Source organism: Anas platyrhynchos, chromosome Z, assembly GCF_047663525.1.
Source record: "Anas platyrhynchos isolate ZD024472 breed Pekin duck chromosome Z, IASCAAS_PekinDuck_T2T, whole genome shotgun sequence".
In the NCBI taxonomy this organism is placed as follows: Eukaryota; Metazoa; Chordata; class Aves; order Anseriformes; family Anatidae; genus Anas; species Anas platyrhynchos.
In genome coordinates this window covers 82,201,818-82,221,022 of record NC_092621.1, presented here as the reverse complement: position 1 = coordinate 82,221,022, position 19,205 = coordinate 82,201,818, and the positions used below count along the sequence as shown (strand labels likewise).

General features: G+C 35.8%; 1 protein-coding gene across 1 annotated transcript in view; it reads right to left on the bottom strand.

Annotated features, from left to right (window-relative positions):
• ADGRV1 (adhesion G protein-coupled receptor V1) overlaps positions 1-19,205 on the bottom strand; it is a 290,567-nt gene that overhangs the window by 242,557 nt on the left and 28,805 nt on the right. The window contains exons 11-20 of the mRNA XM_038170880.2: positions 18,237-18,566; positions 14,990-15,166; positions 14,278-14,501; positions 7,830-7,862; positions 6,284-6,410; positions 6,011-6,196; positions 3,995-4,175; positions 3,219-3,382; positions 2,464-2,587; positions 1,818-2,084 (exon numbers count right to left, since the gene is read on the bottom strand). Of these exons, the coding sequence (XP_038026808.2) occupies positions 1,818-2,084; positions 2,464-2,587; positions 3,219-3,382; positions 3,995-4,175; positions 6,011-6,196; positions 6,284-6,410; positions 7,830-7,862; positions 14,278-14,501; positions 14,990-15,166; positions 18,237-18,566 (1,813 nt within the window). The remainder of the gene's footprint in view (positions 1-1,817; positions 2,085-2,463; positions 2,588-3,218; positions 3,383-3,994; positions 4,176-6,010; positions 6,197-6,283; positions 6,411-7,829; positions 7,863-14,277; positions 14,502-14,989; positions 15,167-18,236; positions 18,567-19,205) is intronic.

The following is a 19,205-nucleotide window of genomic DNA, read 5'->3' as shown; positions in this document are numbered from 1 at the left end:
AAACAATGTGCTTATTCCTCTAACTTCATATACCTCTATTTGTATTTTCTCTCAGGAACAACAGTCCCAACACAATTTTCGGAACAGTCAAGGCCACTGTATGTAACCAATCATAGATAGAAAACCAACTTTTGCTTTCAGGAAATATGTATAGAAATATTATGTATTCTTAGTGATTCTAGAATGGCTGTAAAACAATATGATACTCATTTTAGAGGAAAAGGGAGACTACGGATACCCATTCCCCATGTGCTAGGAGAAAAGCCATGGTATGTTCCCAATGGGGTAGTATTGGGAGCTGCCAGTAGATCCTGAAGCAAGTTATTAACGTAGAAAGAGACCACAAAAGAGAAAACTTATGAAGGAAGGAAAATGGTTTTGTCTAATCCTTTCCCTAGTCTGATATTTTATAAGAGACCTTGGCACTACAGTGAATACCAGCTGACCTTGGGAAACAGCTTAGCTGCCTTATACTCAAATTACTGCTTTCTCTGTCAGCCTCTGGCTGCCTGCTACCATCGTTCAGGGAAGGATTCAACCCAAGATCAATGTTGCCTTGTGAGAAACTCACAGGCCAGCCACAGGGTGTCCACTGTAGTGTGACCTCAATCACTTTAGTCTTATTGACTGCTAAAGACAAAGACCATCAGAGACTGCAATGAGAACTAAGATGCTTAGCGTGCTTATAGATGAAGAAATCTAATTTTAGATTTGCTAATCTTGAACTGAATCCCTGGTAGGTACTTTGAGAGCCCGTCACACAATCTGAAGGTATAGTCTGATGATTAATTGCCATCATCTTTCTTTGCTTTATTAAATTACAGTCCCTCAAATTTTGATGGCTGATTCAATATAGCCATGCTCTGCATTGCAAAGATTTGCAGCAGATTCAGAGCCTGTTATTACCTCTCAACTAGAGAACAGTAAAAAATGAAGGGCAGTAAATTAAAATTTGCTAATACAATTGCAAATAACTCTCCCACAACACCATGAGTTTTCTTCGAGCTAGGTGTGGGGAGGGTCTTTATTAAAGACTTAGGGCTCTGGAAAAATTATGTATTTCTTATACTTCAATTTTGTTTTCTCATGAATATTACTTAAAAGTGATAATTTATTCCAAAAGATATGTATTTCAAAAACGTGAGGAATGGGCTGAATAATTTCGGTCATTACTTGTTAAGTGTAAACTTTGAAAAATAAATAAATAAATAAATAAATAAATGAAGTTATTTCTAAGGTAATAAATCCTTTCTTTAGAGGTGGCCCCCTGTGTAAGTTGTGACATATATTTTTCTGCAAATCAAGTCTTTTAAAATTATAGTCTCAGAGTGAAAAAAGTGTATGCATACTTTTCACCACCACAAAAACAAAACAGAGCAATTACATACCCTTCCTCCAAAATATGGCAGTTCTGTTTGTTTTTACAAAAATCAGGTAGTTTCGTAATACACACTGGAGCATGAAAAAAAAATAACTAAAAGAATACCTCTTTCCCTAAGACTATTGGGTACTAAATTTTTGTTTTGTTTTGTTTGCTTGTTTTTTTGCTTTGTGTTCTTTGTGTTTTTGTATTTAAGTCCATCTAATTTGGAGCATTTATATTTGAGAAGGGACTTTCACTCCAGTTGTTTTTACAGGCAAGGTATCAACTGTTTCATTTGATTTTTGTTTCCAATAAAATAATTTAGGCTGAAAATGCAAACACACTGTCTACATTTATTGTATAAAAATCTTGAAGCAAACATTATTTTTTAAATATTTCTTTATGATAAGATCAAGATAGAAAAAAAATGCCACAAAAAAAAAAAAAGACTTACCTGTAGAATTGAAAAGGATAATATAAAACGTTTCATCAGTTTCAGGGGTATCATCGTCATTGATATACACAGATAAATTCTGCTCTCTTTCTCCAACATCAAACAAAATGACACTGTTCTTTCCACTGGGAACAAAGTCTCCCTCTTCAGCTGTTGCATCTCCATTAACAGTAATATACTGGACAACAACAGCATCATCAGCAGATCCATTCCTTAGGACTGTAAAGTTTGCAACACTTCCTTCTTGAACACTCACTGTCACAGGTTCTGAAAATACAAAAGCAACAAATCTGCCTGAGTTCAAACCCTTGCATTTGCTCTATTTTCTAAATTCTCTCTAGTAGGATCTTCCTCTTAAATGAAACAATAAGCTGTATGTGATAAAGGTAAGGAAATAATTCAGGTACAAGAGAACGTTTTGTACCTTGCCTCTTAACTGATCTCAACATCAACAAAGAGAAAAATGACACACACACAAAAATTGGAAGGTTCTGAAGGAAACAAATATAAATTAAAAAAAAAAATAGTTTGGGGAACTTTTGCACTTGCTCTTTTGGGATTACAGTTTCTCAATGATCTGGTTTGTGAAGAAAAATCCATTTTAGGTAGTGTATGTATTCCACATTTATAAACAATAATATCTAACCTGCAAAATAAATGGGATCATCATTCTTTGTTATTTGTAAAAAGGCAGTGGTTACATTTCCCAGCCTGGCTCCACCAGTAGCATTGAATAAACTGATGGTGAATACTTCCTCCTCTTCAGGTACCTGAAAGTATTAAGACAATTAGGTCTAGCATACAAAACACTGAAGAATTTAAAATGAAAAGTTAGGGGGATTTCTGCAGAGATTTCTGAGTGTTGTTTTTATTTGTCAGTCCTTACGTGTTTCAAGAGGGATGACAGTTCATACAGTTCTACAGAAATTATAATCCATCAGCAGTCTTTGTAAATAAGTCCCTTCCTCTTTATGTTGTACAGATGACCCAAAAGTTACCTTCTGGTTGCATGTTTCTGATACATGTAGGTTTTTTTACAGCTTTATTTATTTATCATTAGGTGTAATCTTCTTTATATCACTTCAAATTTATCAGCATATAAGATTAGGATTGAAATTAGGATTCCAGTTATCAATATATGTTTCAGTCAAATAAACTTTCCTACAACTTTACCACAGTACAATTACTTCAGCTTCTAACTTTTTGGTTTAGATGTATGTAAAGCTTCTGAAATTTGTGTATTGGTTGCTGAAATTATCTCAGTTCTACCCAAGTATTTTGGTATTTCCTACAAGTTATTAGGTTCTTGAGAAACATGCATTCCTTTTTTCTCCTTATGTTCTAATGTTTTAGTACTCTTTTTCCCATATTCTCACCCTAAAACACTGTGAAAGTGTTTACCTCATCTGGCAGTGAGTAAATGGTGATATTTTTTGAAAACTCCAGATTATCAAATAAAATAGTCCCTTGCTCTGGATAGACGTCGTTGGTGCATGCTGGATCAACAACCCAAGACACACTAACATTTCCGTAGTTTCCTTGGTTTCTTACAACTCTGTAAACAGCTAGAAAATATAAACATAGAGTCAGTGTGCATATTCAGAACAACAGAAATCAAAAAGGAACATCTGAAGCTTCTGAAACTGGGAAAAAGGAAATAAAATAATAACCAATTTCACTTTCCATGAAACTAGTAACATGTTGGAGTGCCACAGAAAAGGACATATAAAGACAGATTAATAAAGCAGTTCAAAAGGCTTTAGTTTCACATTAGTTCTTGCCCATAAAAGTAATTGATGACTGAATAGAATTAGATCAATTAAAATCACCCATTTAACTCTATGTTTCTCTTATATAACACCCCATTCTTCATTCTCCACAAATAGAGCTACTACCTCCACGTTGCACTTCACACATACATCAGTACTCCATCCCTCCTGTCTGGGAAATTCTCTAGCAATCCTTTTTACTCAGTTAATCCCTCTGTTTTTCCACACCCTTACTTCTCCACTTCACTCTCTGCTGCTCATCTTGCTTAGCATTGTACTACTCTGTAAGGTCCTGAGTGGAGATTTTAGTAAGAAGTCTCCTAGACTTCTTTTATCCTAGAACAGGGAAAATAAGACTTGCAGAAGCAGACAGCAGATAAAGAAGTAACTCTAATAAAAAGGAATTACCAGTATGGATGACTTCTCCTTTGCTTTCACTTATTGTTACTGTTAGCTCGTAAGGTAGAAACTGAATGATACCATGTGGATCATCATTCTTCAAAATGGTTATATTGACTGTTGTGGCATTCCCCAACTTGCCTGGCATTTCACTGTAGCCACTAAGTACCACAGAATATACCTCATCCAGCTAGAAGAGGGAAACTCAATCAGAATAAAAATACATATTCAACATCCACATCAAAAACAAAATGGTCTATAGTCCACAGTCCCCCATCAGGCAGAAAGGGATACAAACTTAAAATGAAATCACACACATTCTACGTGCAATAAGTGTTTGTATAATGCCATCAGATAAAGGAAATTGTTAGAACTTTCTATCTCTAAAAGCATCAGTTTCTCCAAAAGTCTATTATTATTACAAGAAAGGACTTATTCTGTGTACTTAATTTAGAATCGCATAACTTCACAAGTAATGTCTGTAACACACTCTGAAATGTAAATTTTCTTTCCTCCAAAACTTTTTAACATTTATGGCTTTGTAACAGGTAAAGCAAAGATTTTTAAACCATGGACAGCATGCTAATTTAGAAATAATAGATCAACTGGCCTTACTAATCTAATGGGACATGGCACTCTCAAAAAAGCATCAGAGAACATTAAAAAAATTACTGCATTTATCTACCCAGAAAGGAGAATTACTCTACACTGGGGAGAACTCAGTGAAACTGGCTGGTGGTCAGCAGTAAAGAAACACGCATAAACTGGTTCTTTACATACAATTCAATTAAAGAATGGTGTTCAGTACTACAAAATGTCATGGATGCTAAAACCTTATTTGCCTTCAAAGCCCAACTGCTTCAATTAACAGAAAGAAAATCTGAAGACACCCAAAGATACCATCCATTACTCCAGACATCCTTGGACTGCCCACCATTGGAGGCTGGGATGGCATTCTGGAGGAAAGTGATTATATATGTCCTGTTCATGTATGTTGCTGTTGGCCACTCTTGGAGATAAAAGAGAATAAAAGGACCTCATTTTTTAGTCCTGACACTAGAATTCATATGTTTTTGCCTGAGCATTTCAGCAGGATGACTTACTTAGTCTAATAATACTGCTGTAAGCAGGGAAATACTTTTATCTCAGCCTGCCGATGAACTAGTAAAATCTGGGAATGGAATTATTAAATCACCTGGTGTTCTAGTGCCTAGGTTTTACTAGCTTATCTTATGTTCCTGGTTTCTGTAGTGGAGTTCAGACTTCTTATGTCTCTTTTCTTTGGACTATGTAGGGAAAATAAACCTGAATTTCTACAGCAGCCTATGCAATTGAAGATGGAGTGCTGTGATCCCCTGATTTCCTCATCATGGTCCTCCATCCCTCTCATGACTGATGACCCACCTGTCCCTACAATAAGATTATTATCTTCCTAAAACCTTTATGTTTTGTATAGCTGGTTTTCTGGAACTTTACTCTTTGATCAGCTCACTAGCAGGATTGGAAAAACACAACTAACTGCTTATGCAAAATACAGCATAGGAACGTGCATGTAAAGGCAGCAAAAAATGCTGAATCACAGCAGCTAAAATTTATGTTAACATACATATGGTAAGATCAAACCCTTGCAAACTTCCTGGTGGAATCCAGGATGGCTGATGCACAGGAAAGGGAACAAGCTACAGAAAAAGAGAAAGCAAAGAGAAAAGCAACAGATACAGGCCTCAAATTCTGCAGATTTCCGGGATTACAAAACAATAGAGATATCAGAGAAATGAATATTCAGGCAAGGCTGAAAAGACCTGATTCGTATTGATATAAAATGCTTTCATATGCTGCTCGACTATCTCATAGGCCTTTCAGTCACTCTTCCTCTACCTATTTTTCATACTTAAGAAAAAGAAAGCCTTCAAATGTTACAGAAAAATAGCTGGTATTTATAGGTGAAACCATCTATATTTTAATAAGTGACAAACAAATATGTCTGTGAATGCAATTTAAAGAGAGAAAAATATTAATTCTTACCTCTGGAATCCCATCCATCCTTGTCAGTAGTGTAATTATGATCTCTCTTTCACCAGGCTTAAACTCCAGAATTCCTGTGCTTCCATAAAACTCATTATTATCTCTTGGTTCTACAGTGTAGCGCAGAAACTGTCTGATGAGGCTTCCTCTAGTGCGAACAATCTGCAGTTCAACAGACTCCCCTTCCTGCAAAAAATAAAATTCATCTTTTTCCAGCACTCTCTTAGAACTAAGTTGTCTGTAACGTTCAAGCGACGATACTCGGATAGTTACCTTGATGCTGTAGGGACCTCTGGAAGAGGAAGAAAATTCAAACACTCCTCCAGGATCATCATTTTCCAAAATTGTAATTTCACAAGTAGTAAACCCGTATTTCAGTATCTGATTTTCCACACTGACCCTGAGAAAGGAAGGTAAAAGGTTTTTTCAAGTTGCAATTCTGTTTAGCCTACAGAGGAGATCAGGATATTGACAAATTTTATGAATAAATTATGAAAACCAATAGTTACCTGTAAGGATTAAAATAAGTTAAGAATGATACAACATCAGAATGTTTTATCCATTTGTGAAAAAAAAAAATTATTGCCTCTGAAGTAACTTTTTTAATATATGTTTTTCTTTTATAGCTATTGACTCCGTTGTTTGTTTATCTGGTTTTGTTAACACATGCACACAACACACAGGAAAAGAAACAGAATAATGACAGGGGAAAAGAAAAAGAAAAAGAAAAAAAAAAAAAGTTAGTTAAATTCAGACCTACTTTGTATTTGGATCAAGGTATAAAGGAAATTCCAAAATCACCTATGATGAGATTACATTGAACATCATAAATTTACATTATTGCTTTCTTTGTCAAAGTTTACTACTGACATAAAGAGGCAGAAATTTGACCCTCTATACCATGGATTTCATCCTCAGCTGTGTGTTAGCCTGCCTTCTGTAGATGTGGAGACTACCTGTAGGATCCCCATCTGACTACAAAATGTTGGACCTACTCTCCCTTTAAAGCACACGGTGAATGGAGCAAGAATGAAGTACACTGACCAAATATGCATACATCTTTCACGTTTCCTGTCAGTATTGCATTTTTCAATGAAATCGTGGTCCTGCATATTGTACATATTTTTGTGCTTTCACTGTACTACAACCTAGACCTTATCAAACGCTATTTCATGAAGAAGTGTGATCTACTATATCCAGTTTTTGAAATCAGGCCCAGAACTGTGTCCAGAAGCACATTATAAGAAACTGGAACCTACACACACAAAAACAACTTAGCATTGTTTGTTGTAGCATAGTCTATAGGACAGGGTACAGGATGCAGAATAGGTAACACCTATTTAATAGAGTAACATGCTCATGTTTGTTATGTGTTTAAAAAAACAGAAGTCAGTAGAAAAAAATAACCTGTGTTATATAAATTATATGCATGTTAGTCTAAATCAAGATAACTTTCCTTGTCTTTGACTAGAGAAAATTACTCTAATCAGTTCAGTCATTTAGTTGGGGCAAACTGTATTTGTAGCAGTTTAAAACAATTAATTCATTATTCCATGAAACACTCAAATATCAAACACTGAGCCATGCATTCATAACTTTCATCATTCACAGATCCTACATAAAGAAATGCCTTCAAGCAAGAACCCCATGCCATCAAACAAAACACCAAAGGGGAAGCATGCGTTGTATGAAGAGATGCAGAGACTTAACTCTTGGGGAGGGAGGGGAAGAAATGATAAAGACAGATTCTGTCCAAACCAACCACTTCTAAAACAAAGCATTGATTCACTGAGCACAAAAAACAGTTCACCGCACTTACCCAAAGAACACGACAAACCTTTCTGTCTCTACCCTGTCAACACAGAGAAAAGAAAAAAAAAAGAGGATGGGGATAGTAATGAAAGAAAGAAAGTGCCACCAACTAAAATTTCAGTACTACCCATCTTATAAAAGAACAAAAAGCAAAACAACAAAAAACAAAAAGGGGAAAAAATAAATTAAAAGAAGTCTTTCTTTTTACTTTCCAAAAGCTTACAATGTTCATGTTATAGGAGCAAGCCCTGCTTGCTTGGCATTTTCCTGTTGACAAAGGCCAGCAAGTGCGCAGCTCCCACTTAACGAGGAATGACCCCGTGACCAATTCAGCATGTCAAGAGCCACTCAAGGTGTTCCCTAGCAAGCCCTCCTCAAAGAGCTTGATTACTGACTGCGTGATCACAACTGCAGGAGCAGTCCACGATTATAAACCTTTATTAGGAAAATATATCTACGTGCCTCTGTGATATGGTGTTTCATCTGTCTGACAAAGTAATGATAAAAACAGATAAGCACAGAAAGAGTACTGATGGGTACACGAGGAAAAGTAATTTGGCACAAAATCACAGCAAACCTCATTTATAACAATTTTTTAGTTAATCAGATTACCAAAGTAGTATATATACGTATATAACATAAATACAAATTTACAACAGAAAGTAAAAATGAATCATTATGTCAAGTGAGTTTTTGGTACATATTAAACCTAGCCAGCTTTCAGGTCAGGAAGCAACCAGTAAAATTCAGTCCACCAACTGGTAAAAAAAGAACATTATTCAGGTGGTTTCTCCATACAAACCCCATTTTGAACACTTGGATATTTTATTTATTTACTTATTAATTATCTGGTCTTTTTTTTTTCTCTGGCTGATACCATGAGCAGTCAGACTGCTATCACTGCCCTGGCACAGTGATGTTAGTTACTACTCCGAAAAGTCATAAAACATCCTATGCAAAAACTTACTAGAAGCAGCTAGGGTTAGGTTTCCAACTCCAAGATGCTGTTAAGCAAACAATGAATGAACGAAGCTGTGGCTGCCCCAACCTGGTGTTCAAGACCAGGTTGGATGAGGCTATGGCCAACCTGATCTAGTAGGTGCCATCTAGTAGAGGGGTTGGAACTGGATGACCTTTAATGTCCCTTCCAACCTGAGCCGTTCTGTGATTCTGCAAATGGTGCACCCAGTTGTACTCTTTGTATGTATACTCTAAGGCATATACATAGAACTTTTCATAACATAGAATGCATATCCCTAACAAGATTTATTTTTTTTTAAATAGTATTGGAAAAAAAAAAAAAGAAAGAATTAAGGGAACAAAGATAAATTATGAAGGTGCATTTTAAATTTAAATTTAAAATGTTTGTTGTAAATTATTCTCACAGATTTACTTTTTTTCTAGGAATATTAAAAAAAAAAAAGATCCCAATTCTATTGTTTTGAACAATTACATTGTAATACAATTACCATACTCACATCCTGCAAAGTTTTATCCTTTTAATCCAAATGCTTGCTTTTTGGTTCAGTGTACTCTTCATGTGTTAAACCTTAGTCCATACGGGGCTAAACCAGGAAAGGTGAAGTGTTCAGCAAATACCTGCATAATGCTTCCAGCAGCCAGCTCAGATTGACCTGGAGCAGCTACGGGGCTGCACACAGGGTCTGTGCCCCCAGAGATGCCAGGACACCAGCCCCATCCCCTGCCACATGCACCCTGAAGAACAGCGGGGCGTTCATATACCAACCCTACACCACAGAGGAGATGCTCCCAGACTGCCTCACACCACACAGGGCCAGTTCAGTCCTGTCTCACTCCTTGTGGTGTGTGAACCCATGAACCCAGCTCTTTAGGTGTTCCTCTGACAGCAGTATGGAAACAGGACAAAGAGGGCTATTCAGAAGCAGCTATAAAAGAACAGCTCCTTTGACATGGTGGCTTTACCATGGCCAGCAGCTCCAGCTAGTGAAAAGAACTCTTGACCAGGAATAAGGAGATACCAATCAGTTGGAAAGCCACTTCCCTGTTTTTATCCTCAGCTTTTTTTTTTTTTTTTTTTTTTCCTGAAAAATGGCTATGTATGAACATGGAGTTTCATACAGACAATAAACCCTGGCAATGCCTACAATGCTGACATAAGAAATACAACCTCAAAGTGTGTAAAGTATTTCTTATACAACAAGACTGATCATTAGGGAAATTCTTTCAGTAAAAAAATCATGTATTGTACATGTATATGTAAAGAATATTACATAGTAAGAACTACAGATGAATTAGGACAACCATCAGGAGCCCCAAAATGTTTCTTACACTTTTTTAAACACGCAGTACAAGAAAATAGCAGAAATCAGACTTTTGACAAAGTTTAAGGTACCATGAGAATTTCAGTGTTACTAAGAACTAAATAGAACCAGAAAATAAATAAATAAATACATAAATAAATAATAACTTTGAAGTTAATAACTTTTGACAAAATCTGGAATTTCTGCAGAACCTGAGTGCTCTGAAAGACACAAGAGAAACTTATTTTCCAATGTGAATCTACATGGCTGTCATTATTAAACTACACTTCTCTAAAAGACTTTCTTTTCTGTCAGGGTATCTCAAAAAAGGGGAATTGAAATTGCTTGTGGAACATTACTCAATTTGTTTGCATTCAGTGTTCACCCCCTCTTCAATTTTTTCAGGATTATCTACTGATTTAATTAGTGGCAGGCTCTAGCTCTAAAGAACTGCATTAAAGTAGGATTTGCCACATTAGTCATTCCACAGTGCTTCTCACCAGAGGAAACACCTTCTCCCCAGGTTTAATCCATCATTTATTTGATTTTTTTGAGGCTATTTTAATTTTTCTGAGTCATAGCAGGAAAGATATGTTGTTGTTATTTTGAGAAGTAATGAAAACTAGCAGTAGGTGTCCAGGGCATTCATTTCAACGTTATACTATTTTCAAATAACTTTTTCCCCGTTACACATTCTGATCAAACCCTTGAGGCATCCCTGGAGGTTTGGTAGGCCAGGATGGACAAGGCTGTGGGCCAACCTTATCTAATGGGTGGTATCCCTGCCCATGGCAGTGCGGTTGGAAACTGATGATCTTTAAGGTCCCTTCCAACCCAAGCTATTCTGTGATTCTATGAAAATTTACATAAGTAAGATAGATATGGTTTTAAAACAGACACTAACCAAAGGAAATTACCAATGAAGGAGAAAATCCCAGCTCCATTAAGCAGTATGTCAGTGAGTAACCCACAACACATAAACCCTTAAGCCCTGACCATCGACACTATGCAGTGTTTTAAATGGCCCCTCTGTGCTTTTCTAACTTTTTGACATGTAGCAACCTCTTAAACCCCAAATTTTTTTAAATCTGCCAGATATTTCACAGTGAAATAGTCAAGTCTGTATTTTACAACTGTAATTTTTAAAAAATTACTTTATTACTCACAGGTCTCATCATTTTCTACATAAACTGATGACAGAATTTTAGCCTATGGAAATCTGCATCCCATCACTGAAATCACTAGAGCTATAAAAATCTCCAAATAACGTTGCTTCGGTTTATTATATATAGTAAATGAGATTTATGTCATAACATATGCATATGGATCTGTTCTGGCATCTTAACTTCCATGAGTCAAGACTCAAGAAATGTTGGAACATAAGGACTGCCTAAACAGTCGTCTGTTTGTTGATTGTCACTTTCACAAAATAAAAGTGATTTATCCCCAGATCCCAAAGTCTCCAAGTTCTCAGTCTCACCACCACTCACTCATGAGCACAAACACAGGCCACGTCCTCAGCCCACATACCCTGCAGGTTCTGGCCCTCTGGTTGTGCCAGTTGCCAAGTCAATAGCTGTCTGCAACTTAACTGAGGGGCTGATAACTGCCAGTGAGAGATTATGTTGTGTAGGAGGAAAAAACAGCAATCAGATTTTTAAAAAACTGATTTCTGTTTGTGCTTACCAGGTAAAATGAACAGCCCTAGTACATATATATGCTCTCACAAAGCACACACACAATTTCCATGGCCTGTTCCACCTACATTCATCAAGAAGACCAAGGTCTTTTCTTTCTCACATAGATTTCACTACAGACATCTGTTTTTTTTTATGCTTGGTCTCAATTCAGGGCTATTCAGATAGGGCAGGCATTCAACCTGAAGCTGCTTCTAAAAAAATAAAATATGAAGAAGCTTCAGCAGATACAAGACTCTCTTGCCTCTTTATTACTCATCATTACTCATCTGTCTTCTTTGGAATCATATTTTTCATGTTATACATTTACCTCCAGTTTGTGGACAAAATTCAGACTTAGTTTTACTATCTATGGTCTAAGGATAGAGACCATAAAGCAAGAAAGGATAATATTGTTTTTAATGGCTTGGAAAAATTATAGTTATGGATGCACTTAAAGCTTATTTAAAATTGAACTGCCTTGACAATATCACTAAGCTGTAAATAATACATCCTTGTTAGAACTAATTATTTTGATTATTTTACCCATGCTATTAAAAATTTCAGTCAATTGAATGCGTATGAACATATGTCTATGTCTATAGTTTCACTAAAGTTCTTACATGGTTTCTTTTCCCGCTGACTTTACACTACAATTTATGGAACAGTACAAGCACATCTACAGCACAGTGCATCTTTGTTTTTGTGCTCATTCACTACTGCTGTGAGGTGCTGGCTGCCAGCCTTGGAAACTGAAATCTTCTGTTTGTCCACAAAATAGCAACCAGGCAGACAGCAATAGCACAGGCTTACACGTAACCCTGCCAGTATCCTTCAACCCTAATTTGAAGAGTCATGTCTAGTAGTGAAAGGATGGTCTCTGCAGTCATTTCATTATTGGCTTCTGCTAATTAGTTGAAGTGAAGGATGCTACCCAGGTCTAGAGAAAAGTTCAGATTCTATCTCCTCCTTGTTTACTCCTTTTTCCAGGACAGACCACCTGTTCCTTGCTTCACTCTCTGACCCTGCCAAGTGTGGGAAAGCTGCTTACTCTTGGCACACTTTTCACCATCCACTTCATGATCAACAGAGCTATGGCTTGCACCATACACAGCAAAAGCAGAACACTGCTTGTATTTGTTCAGCTGCCAGTTCATTCCTTGTTGCAGCCACCATTTTCAAGGTACAGCCTACAGCTGTACTCAGGATAAATGGCAGAAAACTGTACTTTCACACACATGAATCAAAAAAGTTAATCTTTCATGCTGCTACTTCTATCTACTTACTTGTTTACCTCAATACCAGTCTGCATTCTTGGCCACCTCACACTCAAAACTTGAACCATCATTTCTAATCCTAGTTTCCCCCTTTGTGGCAGAGACTCTAAAAAAATTCCTTGAGACAAACCAGTTTCACCCACGGAAAAAAAAAAAAAAAAAAAAAAAAAAAAGCAGAGAGCTGCTTGCAGTTGTCTCTGTTTTTGTTTTGAAAAAGATTGCCTTTTTAATGTAATGGTAGCCAAGGTAGAATAAAATAATTTGTTCTGAGCTACATGCATTAACCAGCCACCTTTTAATCAAGCAAGCCAATCCTGCAAAGGAGTAACATCTTCCTTGTGTACCATAACAATGTTCAAAAACCATGTTTTCTGAAATGGGATCTTCTTGTGGTCAATAACAGCTTGAGGAGCTTCTTGCCTATTGTTTGCTAATGTGTAATCATTGTGGATATCTGTTATGGATATCTAAGAGCTAGCCTACACTTCCTGTACAGAATAAAATTACTTCTGCATAATTCCTGATTATAAACTAATTTAAGTTTTCTGAACATGTTCATATGCAGATCAGTATCATGGTATCACCTGAGGGTCCTGACAGTCTGTTATCCTAAAATCCTCAACTAGGTAAGAAGGCAGACCAGAACGTTGTGCTCCAGAAGCCCCACTGCATTCTCATTAGCAGAAGACTGCAATAATAGTCACACTGGGATATTCTGGGGGCTAGGCGCTGACAGACATATCTAATTATCAAGGAATATTGAACATGCAGAACAAACAAACAAACTGCTAGTCTAATTCTACAGTGATACCCAAGTTATAAATGTTTCTGAGAGAAAAAGTTCTGCATTGTTTTTTAGTTCTCACTTTAGATTTTCCCATTATCTCACTAAATATTATTTTCCTGAAAAAAAAAAGAAGTGTTAAAACCAAGAGCTATAAAAAAGATCAAAACTGAAAGAACTTTCTGAATAGTATACAGAATTTTAATGAAAATATAAACAATTAAGTCATTAGATAATAAATGCAAAATGGTTTCTTACATTGATCTCCAGTCAAAGACTCAAAGGGTCCGAAGAATCAAGGGTCCAATATTTCTTCAGACACGTATCAACACAATGTAAGTAATAATAATAACTTGTAATTAACACTGTGCTAATCTGTTATACATAAATTGAGTACTGCAGCTGATACATATGAATAGAGAATATGGTACAGTACCTGTCCAGAGTTAATAACACAGTTTCGTTCATTTCAGGTACATCATCAGCTTTAATGGTGATGTTAATTGTAGTATCACTTTGGCCAGATAAGAAAACCACGGAGCCGTTAAAAGGACTTATATCATCGTGTGTTACTGCCTTTTGGTTGGGACCAGAGGGTTTCAAACTCCAGAACACAGTTGCTTGACCATCAGTCCCATCTCGATGCAATGCAATGGAAACCTGTGAAACACATTAATTTGTTGTGACTTGCAAAAGTAAATGCAAAACCAATTACTCCCTTGCAAATTGCTATTTGAATAAATAATAATTAAAAAAAATAAAGTTTGGCCAGTTCTAATTTGACAATGGGAAATGATCTATCTGATTCAGGATTTGTGTCAGTCCTACTTTACATGACTATGCTCACAATTGGTGAGAGAGACTAACTGCTGTATCTTTTGCTCTGCGTGAGCATCAAGGGCTAACTGGTTTTAGATGCTTACACAGAAAACAAAGACCAATATCACTTCTCTGGAAATTAATAACAGATTATTTCAGAGCATTATTATTACTATTATTATTTAAGGAAGAGAATATTTGGGATAAGGCAGAACTTAGAGGAAGGCTTTTCCTCACATTAATTGTTTATGCTACACTGAATACAGCAAACTCCGCCTTCTCCAAATAAGTTTTCCATAGCAAAGGACGATATAAAAAGGCTTACTTACCAGTGTAGCAGGGGAATCTTCTGGTTCAGAAAGAATAATCGGTAAATTGCTAATAAAGCCTATTTCTCCATTTGCAATATCTGGAGTAATCCTCAGAGAAATATTTCGAATATCTCCTAACCTAGGACTCACAGATGGGACTAGAGGAATTCTATTCACCAGTTCAACTCCTTCCAGCTGTAGGAAAAAGTAAGAGAAAACTGAGAAATAAGAAGCACCAAGTCAGAACAGTTCTGACATTTCAGAGTAATTTCCGTATGCAGGAAGTACACATCTCCAGAGTACACATCTTCCTATTAATAGGAAGAATTTGCATACTGATTTTTATAACTGCTGTTATAAAAATTTGTAAGTAGACATGTCAAAGAAATGAAGTGGATATTGTTGAGCTGTCAGCAGAATGGTATGCCTCCCAGACAAATCATATTAGTGTATGTAATTAAACACAGATCAAGCCAGTGAGAGACTGTCTGTTCCAGATCAGCTGATTCATTACTAGACATATTAGCAGTAACTGATGAGCAGCATAGGCAATTGTCTAACATTATTTTTTGTGTCTTGCATTGATAAAAATCTAGGGAAATCACTGAAGTCATAATAATTTACAGCCAAACAGCCAAAGAATAAAGCACTTTTCTTTCCTCTCCACAAAATTTTAAGGAATTCTCTATCTAAGAACTACCAGAGCTGCATTAAAAATTTAAATTCAGTACGGTATTTCAAAACTGTATTTTACCTGTCACTGCATTTCTGATAGATTATAGATACTAAAAGCAAATAGATTTTTTTTACCCTTTTCTTTATGAGAGAAGCATCGCTCATTAAGTCCAGCAGCAGTAGTGACATACCAAGGAAAGCAGAACTTGCCTGTTTAATTATTTCCTTCAAATATTATTTATGCCATGTCATTCTGTCTACATGCATCATTACAATAAATGTTTCCATAACAGATTTGCATATATTTCTGTGAACATTTCACTGGGGCATAAACTCCCACCGACATTTTTTCTTGGAGTTATCAGGTGTACAGTAAAGCTTTATTTCTGGGGGAAGAATAGTGGCCTTTCTTAAATTCATATAGTAATAATGGTTCACCATTTCAAAAGATGATTTTTAAAGTCTTAGAGTTCTTAAAACAAAACTGTTAAATATGTGGGCTGCATCATATTTTGTTCCACAACTACTTGAGTAACACCCAGAAATATGCATGAGCATTTATCTGATGATAGATGGAAATGTTTTACAAATACTGTATTCAGTAACTGATTCTCAGCCATTTCAACTTGTTATCAAGAGTCTGAAGAACAGACGATGGCACTGTTTTTTTTCTCCTCTTTTCTGAGCTTTCTCCTAGCGTAGGCCCCAATCCTGCAATTAACAGGATGAAAGTGCACCATTGTATGGTTGTTAGCTCAGTAAAATTTCTGAAATACTACACAGCCAAAACAATTTGCACAATTTAAAGTGTATGCTTTGGTACATTTGGGATAAAGTAATAATAAATAAAAAACAGAGATTTTATTCTTTCTGCAGTGTCTCCTTTAGTACCTTTTAAAGGAACCAGATCAAGGAGAAAAAAAAATGTAGTTATTTGAACCATAGCAATTAGTAGTTTATGAGCTTAATTTTCAGAGTTAATCTTCCTAGATACACCAAAAACTGCACCTGTGATTACAGCATGTTATTTACTTGAAGGTGTCACTAACGAATATATCTCACATTATCTCCTGTACCTTTATTCATCCTACAGTTGCATTTACTTCTCCTCTGCCAATTCCTGAGTCTATTCTTTATTGTGCCTAAATACAACTCATTCTAAACATCTTCACTGAGATTATCATTTATTCACTATGCAGAAGGATTGTCGCAGTGATAAATAGCAGTGTTTCCTTCTGCATGAGTTTCTAAATTAATTATTTGAACTGGGAATCTCCTCTGATTTAATTTGTTCAAACAAATAAGATTTTATTTATGGTTCATAGAGAAAGCACAGAAAAAAAAAAAAAAAAAAAAAAAAGAGAAAAAAAAACACGAATACATTGGACTCTACAGTTTGAAAATCCAGGCAAAGTGCTTGGAATGACTGGACATTCTGAAATATTTACAATATGTGTGTCTTGACCATAGTCAAAGGACAAAAAAAAAAAAAAAAAAAAGAAAAAAAAGGAGATTGAATACATGGAATTAGATGTTTAAGAATTTTGAGGATCTCTCAGACAGCTTGCAGTCATAAAACATATTAATGTGTTCTAGTATTTCAGAAAGCAATTCCTAATCTAGCTGTGAATGCCATAAATAAATAAATAAAATTGCATATTAGTTAAACAATATAACTCTGGCAAAAAAAAAAAAAAATTCCTCTTTTAAGAGAATGTAGGGAGAAGGATATGGAGGGAGGAAATCTTTCAAAGGTCTTAGAAGTGATTACAACATCTTTGGTAGACTATAAGAAAAACACAAAACCTGGCAAATTTGAAATTTATGGATATAACATCAACACCTTCAACAATGATAAAAGTTATCTTTTACAAATTCAGATAGAAAAAAAAAAGTGAGGAAAACTACTCAGGGAAAACTAGGAAAAAAAAATGTAAGTTTTCCTAACAAATTTATATATAGATGCGATATAATATACATTTGACCCTTTTAATTTATGACTTAGAATAGTTCAGCTGGAAGAGCAAAGGTCACAGTATCACAGAATTGTAGGAGCTGGAAGGGACCTGGACAGGCTGGAGAGCTGGGCAGGAAGAAATCAGATGAGGTTTAACAAGAGTAAGTGTAGAGTCCTGCACCTGGGAAGGAACAACCACATGTATCAGTACAGGCTGGGGGGTGACCTGCTGGAGAAGGACCCGTATCAAGCCCAAGTTACATTTACTTGCATGTCATTTCTGAAATTTTTCCTGCTTCAGTAATTTAATTTTAAGAACCTTATTTTTTTCACGTTCCAAGTCAGAGGCCAAGCAGAAACATGCTTCAAGGGGCACGCAACAGCCTACACTGATCTCATTTTGATAAACTCCATGATTTAATTCCTGAATCATCCTTATTTTTAAAAATTTGTGTAATTACTAGTGATTAGGAATATAAAACTTTATGGCATAGTTATGAAACCTTTTTTTTTTTTTTTTTTTTTTTTTTTTACAGGAATGGTCATTTACAGTCAAGGGGAAGGATCAATTATTGAATCATAGTCTTCATATTAAATAAGCTTAAAAAAAAAACAAACACAAAACTGAGATACCTGTATGAGGAAATGAGCACCATTTTGAAGAAATGCGTCGTTTCTTATTGGTATACTCAAAGTATGATGTGTTTTTCCTTCTGGAAACAGGAGGATGCTGTTTCTAGACATATTCAGAATGCCATCTTTTGCTCTCTCAGGATCCAGAGCTCCAGCTGGGATATACAGTGCAGTATAAACCAACTGCACATCTCCAACTGTTCCTTTCTCCCGTACAAAACTCAAGGATAAAAAGCGTCCCGTTGGATTACTTTCAATCTTCTGACTCTCCAAAGGATAAAACTTTATTACGCCATAAACATCATCACTGTCCTGAATGTAAAACAAAAGCTGCAAAACAGAAAACAGCATCACTTACTCAATGCTACAGTCAATATACACCACAGTTTTCATGTTTTCATGACAGTATGTCTTGACTGTCATCATACATTTTTATCGTTACTGAACTGGCACTCGAGAAAGAAGTCAGATTGACAGCCCCAAAGTATTGTTTGTGCACAAGCAGCACAGCACTGATAGCAGCAACTTTCCTGCTATGCCTCATCTATGTCAGAATGAGCTTTGAATAACTGATTTTTGGTTCAGCAGCCAAAGTGAATAATTTGAATATATTTCAGACTGAAAACAAAATAAAAATATCATTTAATTCACCAAGTTCATTTCAATTGTATATTCAAAAAGCAATGTAGGGAACTGAGTCACAAAATTGTCATTAATGCTAATTACCCCTTATTTAACAGTTCAGAGGTTAATCTTAATCACTAAGCCATCCTCTTGAAGCTGTTACTCTGTGTAAAACATTCCAGTATCTACAGCAAATAAGCAAGTGAAAATAAATGCTCAACCTTCTCTTAGCAAGCAACCAATCCAGACAGCATTTATGCAGTGATATTTATGATGGGAATATTCTAAGCTAAATGCTACTGCATTAAATAGGTCTGGCCTTGAATAATATGTTAAGCCAAAGAC